Genomic DNA, 17233 nt, shown 5'->3' with positions numbered 1-17233 from the left:
CAACTCTAGAGTCATATATACGTGAGAGAAACAAAGCGAGTAGCGACTCTAGAGTCATATATATGTGACCACGGTGGGAAATCTGGAGGCGAACCGGTGACCGAATCTATTAACTCGCTAGGCCAACCAACGACCGTCCGGTTGAACCGACTCTCGTAAAAGAGTCGGTTGTCCCATCACTAGCTTCTATTTTTGCCGGATGCCGGAAAGCTCCGCAGCAGTTCAGCACAGGGCAGATTGTGCGGGACAGGAAGTCGAGCACAGAAACAAAATAAAACATCTGGTTAATTTTCAAAATAAAATACATTTATAGAAACTACATACTGTTATATCGGGCAATCATACGTGAAATCGCAAGATCTCGTGGGTCCTCGTGACTTCAGCTGTCAGTCACGGCCGCAGCCATTCCGCAACAAACCCGGACCTGGTGGGTGTTGCAGCCGTTCCGCAGTTGGTGGAAATTGCGGGTAACGGTAGTTCTGCAATTATATTCATTTGCACGTGAGTTTTATTTCTTTTTATACCGTGTATTCTTTGTGTAAATTCATGCACCGAACCATGATGCCGTACCGTTTCGGTTCAATACGAATGTACCATTCCACCCCCAGTTGCTAGTGTATTAGGTACACCTGGCTAAAACTAATGCAGTCCATTACATCAGCTCAGCAATATATCCAATCATCATGAAATATATAACGTTCAGATTTTTGTTTAAAACGGTTTGATGAAATCATTTCAACTCAAGAGCCGCTTACTGACTTTTCCTGGAGCTTTCAACTGCAAATCACAGCTCTGTTTTTTTCTAATGTCTCTTATATTAATAAACTGGCAACTGAGTGTATGTACTTTACATGTAAAACATTTTACATAATACTTGGATTTACAGAGACAGCAGGGCCTTACGTACTGTAAGAGCAAATGATAATGCAAGACTTCTGGTACATGTAAATATCACTGATTTTAAATATCTCTGAATATATATCCAGTTTTTAAATATTTAACAAATTTATAATTACTTAGGGAAATTAAGTTGTGTAAATATAGTTTAGAGACCGCTATTGTGGGCTGAGTGTTTATTAAATACTGAATACTCAAATTTTGTTCATGTTTCATACATGATACATTTTACATGTTTCTGTGTGCAGTAGAGACCCTGATGCTAGCAAGATTTCGAGAGAGAAAGAGAAAGAAAAGGTGCACACTTAACATTTACAGAAAACAGTTGAATAGCTCTGGGCGGTTACCGCAGTATACAGTAAAATGTGTGTTTGTATGCAAATACCTGCCTGTTGCATCTCAACACTGTTCTATTCTTTTGTACACTAATAAACTTTTGAACCATAATAACCTTGTCTTTATACTTGAAGAGCCTTAACCAGCTGGAAATAGACCAGTTTGCTCTGGTTCAAGTAGCCAAACTTGTTCGACTGGTTTGTTTGGTTTCTTTGAGACAGATCTTGAAAAGGAATGCAGTCAAGTCATTACAAAAGCACGTAAACCTTGTAAGGTTTATTTTAAAAAAAAAAAAAAAAAAAAAAAAAAAAGTCAAGACCATGTAACATAACATCAAAGATCTTAAGAAAAGAAAAAAAAAAAAAAAAAAAAAAAAAAAACTTGAGCTCAGCCTGCAGAGCTTCATTCCAGGGTCTTTTCTCAAACATGACTTCAAACTTCAACTTCAAATAAATAAATGATATCCTTTAGGTAAAGTTATTCATATGAAAAAATGCTAACTTGCTATGTATATTTTACATGTTAATACAGTCTAACAAGATTTTAATTCTCAGAGATCAACAACCGATCCCCTCCTTGAGTGCCAATGCAAGGGTCTGTATAACTTAGAATACAAAATGACATGTTACATTGCATAAAGCTTTGATTGCACATGTTAAATAAATAAAATGAACCTTCAAACCAGCTTCCTGTTCTAATTGCTCACTAATTACGACTTAATTAAATAAATTAATGGTAAGCAATTAAAGCAATTCAGTTTTTTTTGTTTTGCAAAAAAAAAAAAAAAAAAACTGTAAACCTATTAAAAAAAAAAACTATAAAAAAATGAAAGATCATCAGATCATTTTTAACCTGACAATTTAGAAAAAAATAATTTCCCTTCACTCTACTTTTCACAACTGACAGTAACTTATCTATTTTCCATTCAGTCACTTGTAAAGACAAAATGGACAACTATGCTTAATTTCTTTATTTAAAAATGTGTTTGTCTATTTTTGCGTAGCCAAGCTACCCATTGTAAATGTAGTGCTTTCACTATGACACATTCAAACATTGTTAACTGTAAGCCTGTACATTGTAAAAATAAGTTTTAAAAGCCTGGCGGCAAACACTGGAGAGATGTTAAGCTTAGTTTAACTTGGACTGAGGTGAATGGCAATTTGATCTGTTCTCATTTGTAAGGTAAGACAGCTGTAAACACGTCATGCTCTTGCTCATCCAAAAGACACAAGGATAAATATTCAAGAGCATTAGGGCGACGTCTCAGAGAGTCGGAGGTCTCAAGTCTTATTACATGTATGAGTATATACAGTCCATCCTCCAATCTCTCCCTCTTTGCTATCCTTCCCATCACCTTGATGTAATTTAACTGCAGTCCTGGTTGTCCACAGTGGCCACCTTGGAACTCTCATCCATGTTTTCTAGCGAGTCGGCTCTCTGTATCGACAGTTCGCTGGGGTCCATCATGGGCAAGATGTTCAGCTCTGGATACAGCCACGGCTTCTGGTCGGGAGAGTTCTGCCGTTTCCACTCCGGATACATCTGTCCTGCCTGGTGTACGCACTTCATCACCTGGAAGGAGTGGGCCAAGCCAAGAGAGGATACCATTATCAGAGGGCAGCATTCCTACAATGAGGGTCATACCGTACCTTCATTCTCAGTCAATAAAGCTGAAGATAAAGCTGGTCACAACGTACTGAGTAACAGACTATGTCACAAGCAGATACACAAGTCTAACTATTTACAGCTCTGACGGTCTACATATAAGGTTAATGTAACACAACAAAAACTAAAATATTGACTTAATAAAGTCATATTTAAACCATTACCATTTTAACCAAAGGCCTTCACATTCTCAAGTACGTAATGGCAACCTTGCCTTTGCCATTACAGGGCACATCAATTCTTGACTTCAACCAGATGTCAAACAAATCAAGCTTTGACTGTTTAGAATTAGGATAGCCTACTTCAAAATTCTGCTTTTGTCTGCTGTGGTTACATTTTAACTGTTCAACTATCTACATTATGAGCTTCTTCTCAGTCAGCCGGACATAGGTCATTTTATATATTTTTTTATCTGCCATCAGTAATTTTTTAATCTAGAGCTGAAACGAATCATCAAATTTGAAATTAAATCAGCAACTATTTTGCAAAGGTATTAATCATTTAAGTTTTTGCCTCCTGTGATAGCCTATATCCTTGACGTTACCCTTCCGGGATTGCTCCGTTGCCGCAGGAAATTCCACTGGATGCATGTATTTTCCGTTTCTTTGTGTTGGAATTTGAAATTCGGTGGATTAATGAGAACTATTTTTGACCGCTCCTCAGATCTCTGCAGCGTAAATTGAGACAGCTAGCTAGATTATCTGTCCGATCTGAGTTTTCTCTCGCACAACTTTTCGATGCTAGGTGGATTAGCCACTCTGAAATTATGGTGGACCGTTTTCACTATATTTTCGACACTTTATAGACAAAACGATTCGTCGTGTGAAAATAATCACAATCCGTTGAAAATATTCAGTTTGCAACCCTACTCCATTCTCTCAGATTTAAGCAAGCAAACTCTCCCTTCTGCAGAAACTTAGCAAGACCCCACGAGTCTCAACAGCTACGTTTCACAAGCCTGCTTCAAACTGCTAAAATACCCTTTGTAAGATGGGTTTTATTTGTTCATTGCTATCCCTTATTAGAGGACCTTAGCCTGGCTGAAATAGTATCGGCTTTTAAATTATTTACAGACTATTTGACCATTTTTATTGCCGACCGCTTATCTGCAATTGTGCATATGATAAGAAACTTGAAACTATTCAGACTCCCACAAATGCACACATTACATTAGGGTCTAAATAGTTTCGACCTGCGGAGGATATGAAACCTGGTGGACGAGTTCTGTCGAGAGAGAGAGATGAGATACTCCTTTGTCAGCAACCTTACCAGGACAGGCCACTTTAAAATTGGGTTTCTACGGTTACTATTGTCCTTTTAAGACACATTAAACCCTCACTACCTTATGCGCGCACACACCCATTACACACTTTGAATCACCTTGTGAACACACGCCCACGCACGGATACACAGTTCATGTATTTTTAACCTTAGCACCTTCAGTGCCGCTGTTGACTACTAGAAAACAAAACTGTGCAACATGTTGCGTTACATACCCGTGGAGCAAGAACTTGAGAAGCTTGGTTCACCACCCACTTTGGAAGAGAACCTGGAGCAGAGAAATACACTTTAAAAAAAAACGCTTTCAAAAATGCTAGCAACAATTCTCAATTTGAAAAGACTAGGGTGAGCGTTGGTTATGGTCTTACCTTTGGGGTCAGCTTGTGAAAGGTATATGAAAGTGCAGCTGTTTGGTCCTGTGGGCTTGATCAAATATCCAGTGAGGATGGAAATGGCCCTCACCAGGTTCTTGCGCGGAGGGTATTTCTGGAATTGAATCAAAACAGTTTGCAGAATGAGAAACACTACAATACATCTACAAGATGTTGGAAAAGTTATGCAATGTGGACACATCAACTTTGTTTAGACAAGTTTGTGTAGGAAAAACATGAATGCACACATAACATGAATACAATAGGGGTGAGAGAGCTGTAGAAATGGCACGTTTAGAGACAGTGGGTGTGTGGAGGAGGCGGCGTACCAGGTGTTTGACTGAGAAGTTAAAGATGATGTACTCGTCCTCGGTCACCTGCCACGATCGCAGAGTCACCACATCTCTGTTCTTTATAGGCTGTGGACAAATCCCTGCAGGATAAAAAGACAAACATCTGGTTATATAGTGTTCCTTCATTAACTACTTCACTGTACACAACCTTAGACTCAACAAGTGTTCCCTTGTTATGACAATAATTACACCGGTGGAACAAAAAGGGCGCGGATTCTTCATCCCTGAGGGCTTCAGCAGCTTACAAAACGACAGAAGAAACCAGTTCTAATTATTTAGAAAAGAAGGTTAAAGGAGACAGCACTAAGATGCACTAAAAGAAAAGCAAACCTGGTTTGAGTAAAGAGCTTGCTGATGGGAAAATAATGGTAGCGTTGTTTACATTTCACTATGGCTAAAAAATAAAGTTTAATTACTCATTTGCAGCACTTTTATGACATTTACATCAAGAACTTTGTCACAAAACAAATACAAATGAGCACTGATTTTAATTATGAACGGTCTTGAAAGCACTATTCTTAGTAGTAGGCCTAGCCTATAGAGAATATCTTCAAAATCCCAAATGAGTCAAACTCTAAATATGCACTGTCCCTTTTCAGTGGGTGTGTTTCTTGTGAGCAACAGGTGAAACGGAGTCAGGCCAGGCCTGCACTGCAGACTGACATGTTTCTGCATTAGAGAGACAAACACACAGAGGAATGTGATCAGATTCGGCAGAAAGGAGTCCTCACATGAGTAGTAGCCCACATCAGCATTCGCAGAGAGCCGGGCAATGTCAAAGCTGTCTAACATGGCGGGGTCCCACGTCTTACGGTACTGGCCATCATGAATGACGTCGTACATGGTGGCAGCGGATACGTCGTTGATTGTCATTTTACACTGAAACAAACAACGTGTTATAAAATATATATATATAGGTATATGTATGTAGCCCATGTATGTATGTATGTATGTATGTGTGTGTATATATATATATATATATATATATATATATATATATATATATATATATATATATATATATATATATATATATATATATATATAGTTAAAGTTCCCATATATATAGTTAAAGTTCCCAGTTCCCAGAGACAATTATGATATCTTTATTTCTAAAGTTGGGGTTAAAATTAACTTACCTTGATCTTGTGGACTTTTGGTACGGGATTCCCTTTATTTGTAGGTGAAGCTTCGACCAACACTTGCATCCCATTCTTATCATACTTGCTGGACCAATTGTCCGTTGATAAACACTGCTTTCTGAAGTCAGCAAAGTCCGCCTCGTCGGGTAAAATAGACATATTTGAATGAATATTTAGAAGAAAAAGACTATCTGTTCAGTCCAATTCAGAGTGTGTATGTTTGACCAAGTCGACTCTTGAAGAGTTGAAAGGCGTCTGCGGTTGTTTGCCTCTGGCTACTCCAATATATGCGAGCTGGTGATCACCAATCAAGTCGAGCAGGATTTCTTTTTAAGTGTTGAATTCCTGAGTCATACCTTCAAACACCTCTCCCGCTGACGTCACAGCACTTCCTGAATCCAGGTGTGGTTACGCAGGTAGCCTAAAGAAAAAAAACAAAAACAGTTCGTCCCGCTGTCACAGAAACAGATTTTTTTTTTAACAATATCATACAGCTATAGGCCTACTCTAGGTCAAAACTGATAACAGATGAAATGAAGCAGTTCATAAAAAAGAGCAGTGTTGTTTTATTATCAGAAAGTGCGAAAGATACAAAGAAGGCTACATACACTGTGGGCTGCTCAGGGGACAGTGGGTGGGTGCGAATTGCTCAGTGTTCAAGAGAATCATCACGACTATAAATGTTAAACGATAAAAGTACACTAACAAAAAATGTAGTGAAATAATTCAAGCATTTTAACATCTGTTCAAAAATGTTAACAAAAGTTCTAATTAAATTAAATTAAATAATTAAAAAAATGGCTGTTTTATTTGAATGCCTACTAATAGCTGTACACTATAGCCTACATCCTCAAAAGAGAATATAGAAAAAAGAAAAAACAGACTCACACATATACCCTTTTTTATTCTTGCTCGAGTTTTTTTTTTTTTTTTTTTTTAAATACAAAGATAATAATCTTTGTATTTTATTTTGATGTGTAACTGGCCTCATTCAACTCTCTGTAAATGAGGCCAACCTCAGTGAACTTGGATTTTAAATAAAGGTTTAAAATGAAATATTCAAGTAGGTGAAAAAAATCAAACAGTGGAACACAGGCCTTCTAGTATAAACAGGCCAATGTGCATGGAGATTGGCAATAATGTATGAAACCCCAGCTCATACATTTTTTTATTTACATGCTTTCAATAGCTTTTGAGCAAAGATGCACATCAAGTGGCAGTTGTGTGTGTGAAATGCAATCTCAACGTTCATTCTTAGCCACACCTTTCTGTTGTAACAGTACATGCCTGTGATGCATTGCCTAATGCGTAGTTTCAGTCTACTTTAGCGACCTGTGACACACAGGCTTTTGTGACAGGTTTTTCACACATAACTGAGGTGCTTTATAGTATCGCTTAAAGACTGTACAGAATGTTTATTGTTCCAAAGCATTTGAAATTAGAGCATTATAAATGTGCTTTGCAAAAACAGGGCTCACAGATGTTAAATTTTGGTGAAATATCTTTATTTTATTCCATGTGATAGGCCTACACTTGTGTTTCATTATTTCTCCTTTTTATACATCAGATAGTAATAGAACATTATTCACACAAACGTTGCTAAACACGAGTAGACAGCATATTTTCAAATGGACAGACACAATTTAGAATAGCACAAAGCTGAGTATTTAGTCAGTGACAAGTAATAGAAGAGCTGCTCATGTTAAAACATTGACATTTCAAACAAGCTACAGCAAATGACCAGTGTCTTTTGTTGTGCTATGGCTAGTTAGTTGTGTGTGTGTGTGTGTGTGTGTGTGTCTGTGGAGACTGTGCAGCTTTTACCTGTGACTGTAAACCAAGCTACACACACCAAAAAAGTAATTCCTAGCAGTGTGACAGGAAAAAACGTAACCGGGCCTAAGCGTTGCCTTTAGATGGAGTCCCAGCAGACACGCAAACAATAAATTAAATAAACTTTCAACATGCGTGTCAGCATCTGTACTTTTGGTCAAGCATACAATGTTATCTGTATGTCCAAGTTACAAAATAAATAAAACAAATAAAACCAACAGTCCTACACAGGCAATAGCAATACAGCAATGGGTACTGTGACTAACTTCTCTGCACTTTTTACAGCAAGGGTGTTAGTAAGCATAAGCTGTATCGGAGGACTAACTCTTATTTACCAGCTCTACAAAACAACTAGTGAAGCCATGAACCAGTCAGCAGGCTTCTTTTATATTTTACAATATTGTGGCTTGATTCAGTGCACAACGTTGGTGAACAAACAAGCAAGGCATCTGTGTTCTTATCCATATAAATCCTGCATGGTGAGCATGCTGCATGTTTTGCAATAGTGTAATCAACAAAACACAAATTATCAATGAGATGGCGGGTACGTCATAGCGACCAAAGTGACAACTTTCCATCAGCGTGGAAAAACTAAACACTGGCTTTTAATGTTTTTTTTTTCTTTTCTACATTAGGGGCTTCTAATAACAGAAAACTCCTCCTCAGACATGTTAGTATGCGTGCAGCTAATTTAACAACATTGGAATGACAGTTGTTATAGTTTTAATGCAGACACAGTTTCAGGTTAGTAACCATTCTACTGAATTTGGGATGCTTTCCCTTTGATGATCTATTACCTCATTGTTTGGTTACACATCCCTTTTCCACGGTTTTAAATAAGGTCTCAAATGATGTCAATTTGGTCTACTAACACACTGGTGTATTGCAGATGTGTTAGGTATAGATAATATCTTATGAATGGACCATTGCCCCTCTTCAATAAAAAAGGTCCATTTGAGCCTAATATTTGAGCCCAATATGATGGTGAGCAATGATGTAAATTCACTGGTAACATCCTGTCTCTACTTCCTCAAAATAAAACAAAGTCAAGAAATAATCTGAGAGATAGAAAAGTTGTAGGCAAACTCTCCATTTAAAATAATAATAAAAAAAAAAAAAGTAGAATATAATGGGCTGAGGACTCAACCTTGTAGTCATTTAAATAATCCCAATCAGTTTTACTTTACAACAATGACAAGAGTAACAGCACTAAGATTCCCAACTGTGCAATAACTCATGAGCGGTTAGCTATGTCAGTATGCAATCCTACATAATGCCATGCAACTGGATAAAAATGAACATATTGTTTAACTTATTCCTTGTTTTAAATGTTTACTTTTGTACCGTCCCCCCCACACATAGATAATCTGTTTCAATACAGTAATGCACATCCACACGGTTACTCTGAAAAGTCACTGAGTTGGAAAAGGAAAAAAAGACAGGTTCTCCATGCCAATGGCAGTGTGCCAAGGTGGAGAGAGTGGTCACTGAGAGACAAGCTGTTGGTGGGGAGGAGACAGGCTAGGTGAGGGTGAGGGGTGAGGTGTACTAGCATGAGCAGCTGCTCTCGGTGACATTCATCTCTGGCTGTTTCTCCAGTTTGATGTCGATCACTGAGAGCACTTGGTTAAGTAACAACGTCAATGAATTTGCAAATTTCACTTCAGTATTTTCTGCAGCGCTATCTGGCTGCCATCTCCTCAGAGAACATTCTCTCTTATGTGCAGAGTAAACTACGAGGTACTGGTTACCAGCTTTTCTACTTTTACAGATCGTGGCGATAGTAGCAGATATTCAAACGAGTATGCCAACAATTTCAGTTGAAAGCAACTTTAAAAGGATACTGTCCTCTTTGCTTTTCTCTGGTGTGCTATCCATCCCAGGCAATGCAGCAGCAACACGACGGAACAGCTATAAAACAAAGTCAGAAAAATGTAACGATTGAACAAATTTGAAAAGTTGTAGTAGAAGTAAAATGCTGTCAAATAGGGGTGAGTGATTTGGGTAAAATCTTCGATCAAAGTGTATGTACTTATATTTCAATTGATTGCCACAAACAGTTCATACATAAAATAATCAGTCAGTAATGTTTTTTTTTGTCTAATCTGGTGTCTGAAAAATGTTAAGGTATTGTTCACCTTAATGCAGAAATCCTGTAAATCCATTATTGCTATAATGCAATACTGCTCATTAATTTACTGTATGTGTATATCACCCACCCCTACGGTCACTATACAGTATAGACAGAAAGGGATCAAAGTTATAAGAAGTCACTCACGCAATAATATATTTCACTGAACAACACGAGAAGCAGTTAAAGCAGTGATACAAAATGTGACTGTAATTGGTCGTTGAGATAACAGCATGAAAGGGAAGGTTGCCGTGGTAACCTCCTCCACTGAGCAAGCCCATTAAAGTCACAGAAACAGTTTGAAAGCTGCAGAAGTTTTAGTGAATCAGACAATCGAGCACAGTAGCAGTAAATGTGTGCAGACAAGTGAATACTGAAACATCTCAAAGCAAAGCCTGTGGGGAGAAAATACAAACTATACATGTACAGTAGGTACTGAGAATACCAAGACATGTCCCGATGAGCAACGAGAGCAGAAAAGGAGGCGTAAAGAGTTAAGTGTAGACTTTGAGGGCAGAATTAGCTCAACTACCTTGAGAGAGCAGAATCTCTACCTGTTTGACATTGTAGCCAGTCTTTGCGCTGGTTTCAATGAACATGACATTCAGTTCCTTAGCTCTCTGCTCACCCTCCTCCGTGGTGATCTGTCTGCTCAGGTAGAAGCAGAGGGGGGAGATGGACGAACAGACAGATATGGAAAGAAACATCGCAAAGAGGACAGGCCAAGAGGAGAGGGAAGAGATGGAGAGAGAGAGAGAGAGAGAAACAAAGAGAGCTCAACACAGTCTTGTTTTGTGGGTGAAAAAGAGAGAGGTTAGTTTAGTTATCACACAGACAGACAGAGAGGAAGACAAAGGGAGAGAAGCTGCTGTGCTGAGTTAAGACGAAGCAGCAGGAAAACGAATCGGGAGATCACTCATTCATTCAACAGCCACACGCTGATCCATTTGAATGAGTTGTACATCCTAGATTGCACAGGTTGGCCTCCCTAACCTAAAGAACATCATGACTATCAGGACTATTTGTCAGTTTTACACCTGCTGTTGTTGGACACCAACCTGTTTGACGTTATAGCCAGCCTTGGCACTGGTCTCTATGTACATCACATTGAGCTCACGAGCTTTCCTCTCTGCCGCCTCAACAGAAACTTGCCTGCCATGGCCCCAGGAAGGGAGAGGGAGGGAGTGGAGTGTGGTGTTGAGGGAAACACACAAAAAAAAAAAAAATAATTCAAAATGACATGGAGAGAACAGAGCAGGAAAGGGAACAAAAAAAAAAAGTAAAAAAAAAAAAAAAAAAAAAAAAGGCAGAACAGAAATATGATCAAATCATACAAAATATACAAATAAAAGTACTTAAATCACTAATAAAAAGGCTGGAGTATGTAAAATGCCAAGGGATGATACAATTTAAAATTGGATGAGATGCACTAAAGAGAAGACAAGTGGGATTCCAGGCGTTGGCAGTTTATATACTACTTAATACTTAATGCTACACACTTTCTAATTGTAGTAGAATTATAAAATTGCAGTCTATTTATCAATCATTGTTTCTAGAGAAGGAAATTCATAACAATCTTTCACACGTCTCACACAACAATGTCACATCTCACACAACCATGTACCTTTTATCCGCCAAGTCTGTTTTGTTCCCAACAAGCATGATAATGACATCCTTCCTCTCTCTGTTCTAACATCATCAATCCACTTTGAGGTTTGCTGGAATGAATTAAGATCTGTGGATGAAAAAACATCCACACAATTACTGTACACATCAACCACAAGTAGCCCCAAAAGACATAAAACATTTGGTATTCTATCTACAGTTAAATGTGTGCTCAAGCAGGTATTAGTCTTCATTAAAAAGGTTGGCAAGAAAAGCCCGTAAAGTATTCGTGTTAGTCAGAAAACGTGTTAAGAAAAGAAGCTTGAAGAAGGAAAATATAATTAGAGATTCTGAAGGTTATTAGCAGAAGTACATAAGGTAGCAACTATGCCAAGATAGCTTTCTTCCTCTAGACCCCTACAGAAAGGTTAGAGTACAGCCCTGACTCACTGGTGATGTCATAAACAACCACGGCAATGGTAGAGTCACGGATGTAGCTGGGAATTAGGCTACGAAAACGCTCCTGTCCAGCAGTGTCCCAAAGCTGGAGCCGGACCTGAGGATTGGAATGGAGGGGAAGAAAAGGACAAAGAGATAAAGATGGGAAAGGCAGAACAAGAAACTGGAGAATAGGACAGTCATAAAGGAACTGCAAGCCAAGCAGCAGAGATGAAAATGGCTTTTTATGGAGGAATGGGGAGAATCATTCAAATGCAGAAGGGTCAGAGATGACCAGCATTATGCTGATTAGACATGTAAAAGTAGGCCCTGGGGAATCATTATTTAGGCTTTTTCAGAGAATCTCTGCCCATGAGGTGACATCTGAAGACACTTTCCGTTATTCCTTCTGTCAGCATCATGTGTAACAGCATTTAGGAAGCACAGACCCCCCCTGGACACTGCTGGAGAAATGCTTTAGTATCACTATGGCTGATGCAAAGAATCTGGAACTACCCCTTATCATGCTGTCCAGTGGGGTTTGCCAGGCTAGTAAATGCTCTTTTTTCGCCCTTCCATATACTAAGTGAAGGACAAGGAGGCGAGGTGAGGCCATGATACCTACTGGCTATGTCATAAACCACCACAGCAGCGGCTGAGTCGCGGATGTAACTGGGAATGAGGCTGCGGAAACGCTCCTGTCCGGCTGTATCCCAGAGTTGCAGCCGAATCTGTGGCCAGCCGTGAAATGAATGTGGGAAGGGGGAGGACATTTCATGACCCAGCCAGGGGATGGAAGGAAAACAAAAACTTGAAATAACGATGGAAGCTAAAACACATGATCACACGTCTAACAAAACAAATGGAAAAATCTAGGATAATATGGAAACAATATGAAATGGTGAAAGGGAAATAAAAGGTAGCTAATATAAAAAAAACAAATGCATGCTTTGAGCTTGTTTAGCTGTTTTAAAACTATGGCAATAGGAATGATGAGAATGACAATAAAATACACAGGGCTTACCGTGCGATCTTCTAGGTACATGGTTTTTGACAAAAAGTCAATGCCAATGGTTGCCTGTAAGAAAATCATTGCATTAAAACATTGTTATAGACCCAATGCATAAGGTCTATATTCAAGAAAAACCCATTAGACAAAGTGTTTGACTGCAGTCTATATTAAACATTATACATAAACCGTTTCCACAACATTTTGACTTGTCATAGTGGGATCGGCACAGATAGAACTTAAAACATTAACAAAGGCTATGTTCCAAGTAAGGTGCTCATCATGCCGGTAAGTCATCATGCATACTAACAAAGGATTTGGAAGTGGAAGGTCATGAAACAGCCATAATGAATTAATGCTACCAATTATACCTGTACTTAATAAGTCACAATGTTTATTAAGAAAAATGTGTTTTGGAACACACCATATATTAGATTAGAATGTATTAGAATGCAATCAATCAGTGCCTTGGCACTCTACTTCTGCATCATATTGTGATGTTATTACCTGATAGGTGTTGTCGAAACTGTCATACATAAACCTGGTGATGAGTGAGGTCTTCCCAACTGTACAAACACAATAACATACACGTTAAGAGTTGCACCTGGCAATCAAAAACCATATTCTATATGCCAAAACTTTCAATATTACATTAAATACAAATTATATAAATTCGAATTTTGCATTATAGAAGAAGAAAAAAAACGCAGTAAGTCCGTGATACATGCACTGATGCAATGTGCACTGCTGAACCCACTCGCTGAGCTGGCAGTATGGGTGGAGCCACAACACAATATCTTGACTTCTTATATTTGTTTCGTGATGAGGGAGTATGTCACTGCCATATTAGACATGTACCACTAAAATACAAGCATGTTAGCAAATGTCAGTGTAAGAGACAGTCCCTGGTCGTTAAATGTTCGGGGTAAAAGGCCGACTGGTGGTCTGGACCGACCCATTCACTATTTTATTTCCTAGGATGGCGAAGGCATAAGGAAGACATGACCCGCCCTACTCTGCCTCCGATTGGCGAGTACTCGTTGCCTGCTCTGGCTGGGTTGGTTAGATTCAGGAAAGAGGTGTGGGATGGGTAAGGTTAGGGTAATATTGTCAATGTAAGCCAATCTGAGGCAGAGTAGGTCGGGAGATGCCTTCGCCATCCTGGGAAAAAAAATACTTGCCTGGCCGACGTGGCTCTGCAAGGTGCTGCCGTAGGAGGCTAACTGCTAGTGAGTTGAAAAGCGCTATCGTAACACTGACATATACACTATATTCCCTTGATGTAACGTTATACAGCGTATTGTATTAGGAAGCAAATGTTCCTAAAAAACTCTTGGAAGCTACATTAGGGTTCAAATTAAGTAGTGAACGTCAATATTAGCTAACGTTACTGATTAGCACAGCTAACTTAACGGCTAGCATTAGCTACAGTTAGATGATGCATCACAAACTTGATCACAGAAAGGACAGTGTCCTTTTGCTTTAATCAGGCAACAACTCAATATGTAAATAAGTAACAGATCTTAATATTATGCAACGGTAACTATTTACTGTAGGCATTTAACGTTATCGTTAAAGAGCGATATGTTAAGATAGCTTAACGATTAGCTAAGCGTTAGCTAGCTATGAAATGACATCATCACGAGTAAGAAAAAATAATGTGTGCATAGCGTTATAGTCTTTTTGTTATTTTACTCTCTCTTAAACCCCTTGTTAACACTGGAATATCAACATCTCGCTTTGTATTATCACTGGCGGTTAATGCCCGGTGGATAACTTTTACTAGCTGGAATGAGCTAATCTTAGCCACTTCTTCTAACATCCGACTGAATTAACACTTTGTTCAAGCACACGGCTCCCTGCTTACCACTCTGTTCGCCCAGAAAGACGAGCTTGAACTTTCGTAGAGGGTTGCCAAACTCTCCGCCGCCGGTCGTAGTTGACATTTTGTCCAGAAAATAAACCGCTAACTAGCTGACTTGGCTAATGGTGTGATGTCTAGACCGGAGAGGAGCAAGTAGTGTATCTTTATCCTGCACTAGCCAGCGCTATTGTTTTCATAAACGTACAGAAGTGAAATAGCACCACCAAGAGGCAAATGTTGAGACATAACAGGAATGGTAACATAAAGCTTTCTTTTAACTGAGAACTAGCTATGTATTTACATTCCCTTTACCACCCAAAATGAAAGAAACACATTTCAAAGTTATGAACGACATTTATCCTAAAGAATTACTTAGGCGTTTTAATATTGATGATAATATGTGCTCATTTTGTGAAATTATATTTAAACCACAGACATAACATGACATTCACAATTGGACAACACAAAATATGTCATCATTTCCAGCTTCTTTCTCTAGAAGTATGAGCTTGCAAAACGAAACATTATGATGAATTATGAATCCTGAAGTCATCCCTCCAATTTTTTTTATTTTGAAATTAATTTAAACTGTACTAGACTGTTTATAACTGGTAAAGGAATAACTGCACAAAAGCACTATACTATTCTAAAACATGTCCCCACTGTATCAGATAACTGAGATAAAACTGTATTTCCCCAAATAGGAAAGCATTCTTTTCTGGGTTTTAACGGCAGCTTGCACTTTTAACCCTTGTGTTGTCTTTGGGTCAAATTTGACCCATTGTCTAAATGTAATATCAGTAATATAATAATAAATGTCAGTAATATAATATATAATAATATAAGAGTTTCTTTTTAACTACTTAATTGTGATTACCCAAACATATAACATGGATTATTCCATACAACATGCTTCGCAAGTACAACAAAAATCTATGTTTTCATTGAATTTTGTGTGTTTTGTTCAATTTTTTAGCATTTGAAAAAAAACTCGACTGAATGTTGACATATGCCATTCTGTGATTATCCTTCCTTTAATATTAGTTAAAATAAATTCATAATTTCTGCTTTTTAACTCAAGAATAAGGTATAATTTCCAATAAATGAGGTTTATTGACCATGAATTCCGAAAATAAGTGTAAATCTAGTAATGGGTTGGTGCTGTGTTGTTACATGGTAGTGAAAAGAAGCGTTAAACGTCAAAGTGCCAAAAACATTGAAAAAAGCGTTAGAAAAAGTGATTTTCAGTTTTGACCCAGGATGACTATGCATGGTCGAATAGAAGACAACACAAGGGTTAATGTTACATTACTGCCATCCTCTGGAATTAGGTAATCGCTACAGTGCTTAGTATGTCAGATTTTCCTCAACAGTACTGTTTCTCATTAGAAAGCGGACCAAGCACCTTCTGCCTTGTTCCCTTTCACCACACTTCAGTATGTTCTTTATTCCTGCTCCTGTTATCCCAAATCGTTTCATTTCTTCCATCATGTCCCTTCTCTCTGATACATGTTTCCTGCAACTAGCAAGCACATACTCTACAGTTTCTAGTACCACACAATGATCACAAACACCCAACGAAAAGCCTTATTACATGCCCATATGTTTATACATTGCTATTTATTTTATGTGTCAAACAAAGTATTTTAATTGATTTGGGCTAGACAGAAGGAGTGATAATTTACACAGCGTGGCCCTCATTTACGAAATGAACGTATGACAGAAAACAAGCGTAAAACCGGGGTACGGTCGTTTCAACGCAAAGCTCGCCATTTATCAATATGGACGTGAGCGGAGGCTACAATCAAATCTCACGTGAAGTTTAAACTTGTGTACGCACGTTTTCCAGTCATTGTGGACTTGGTTTCTACGTTAGGTTGATAAATGAGGGCCACTAGGCCTAAAATTAGTCACTCTGATTTAGCTGCTGGCATTTTACTAAAGCTAGGTAAGATAGTGTGTTTAGAAAACATTTAATTAAGGGCAAAACGAGAAGGAAGAAGAAGAGGTAGAGGAAGGCTTCCTAAGCCAGTGGATTTCAATGTGAGTCACACTTGGAAGAAAAACTGGAATCCACATCAATGTGTTTGCTTATTTTATAGCTACTCACTTCATGATTCACAGCGGTGCTTTAAAGCAACTACTCTAAGCTACTTTTCAGAGAAATGTTTGGGTGTCAGTGGCTATTCATTTGAGTCCCAAATGAAATATACACAGTTTAAATAAAAATAACAGTGTATATATTTGGCATATAAAAAAAAGAAACCGCTTTGAGAACAATAATGGCGTTTAAAAAAAAAAAAAAGAA

The 17233-nt window shown here is 38.3% G+C and overlaps 3 protein-coding genes across 3 annotated transcripts in view; 1 reads left to right on the top strand and 2 right to left on the bottom strand.

Annotated features, from left to right (window-relative positions):
• Positions 1-2059: 2059 nt before the first annotated feature.
• On the bottom strand, positions 2060-6396 carry stard14 (START domain containing 14). Its single transcript, XM_028588737.1, has 6 exons — positions 6043-6396; positions 5635-5782; positions 4880-4983; positions 4548-4665; positions 4395-4447; positions 2060-2805 (listed from the first exon to the last, which is right to left on the bottom strand). Exons 1-6 carry the CDS (start codon positions 6202-6204, stop codon positions 2599-2601), a joined length of 792 nt encoding a protein of 263 aa, XP_028444538.1. The 5' UTR covers positions 6205-6396; the 3' UTR covers positions 2060-2598.
• Positions 6397-7528: 1132 nt separating this feature from the next.
• rab41 (RAB41, member RAS oncogene family) lies at positions 7529-15161 on the bottom strand. The gene is given in 9 exon segments (XM_028588736.1): positions 7529-9491; positions 9723-9789; positions 11068-11161; positions 11634-11685; positions 11688-11744; positions 12065-12170; positions 13077-13130; positions 13569-13627; positions 14929-15161. Coding segments are annotated over 9 exon segments (633 nt in total). The 5' UTR covers positions 15008-15161; the 3' UTR covers positions 7529-9426.
• The window catches only part of inppl1b (inositol polyphosphate phosphatase-like 1b), a 34502-nt gene continuing 31541 nt past the window's right edge, over positions 14273-17233 (top strand). Inside the window, exon 1 of the mRNA XM_028588735.1 lies at positions 14273-14290. The gene's annotated coding sequence lies outside the window, so the exon portion shown is untranslated. The remainder of the gene's footprint in view (positions 14291-17233) is intronic.

The sequence above is a fragment of the Perca flavescens genome, chromosome 10 (genome assembly GCF_004354835.1).
Source record: "Perca flavescens isolate YP-PL-M2 chromosome 10, PFLA_1.0, whole genome shotgun sequence".
Lineage (NCBI taxonomy): Eukaryota > Metazoa > Chordata > Actinopteri > Perciformes > Percidae > Perca > Perca flavescens.
Note: the sequence above shows the minus strand (reverse complement) of the source record. Positions and strands in the feature narration are given on the sequence as shown.

Bases quoted from the DNA above. Each gene is read 5' to 3' on its own strand.
- stard14 (XM_028588737.1), bottom strand. From the start codon at position 6,204: ATGTCTATTTTACCCGACGAGGCGGACTTTGCTGACTTCAGAAAGCAG. The intron at 5,783-6,042 runs GTAAGTTAATTT...TGTTTGTTTCAG, and splicing joins CAAAAGTCCACAAGATCAAG to TGTAAAATGACAATCAACGA. The intron at 4,666-4,879 runs GTACGCCGCCTC...ATTCAATTCCAG, and splicing joins ACTTCTCAGTCAAACACCTG to AAATACCCTCCGCGCAAGAA.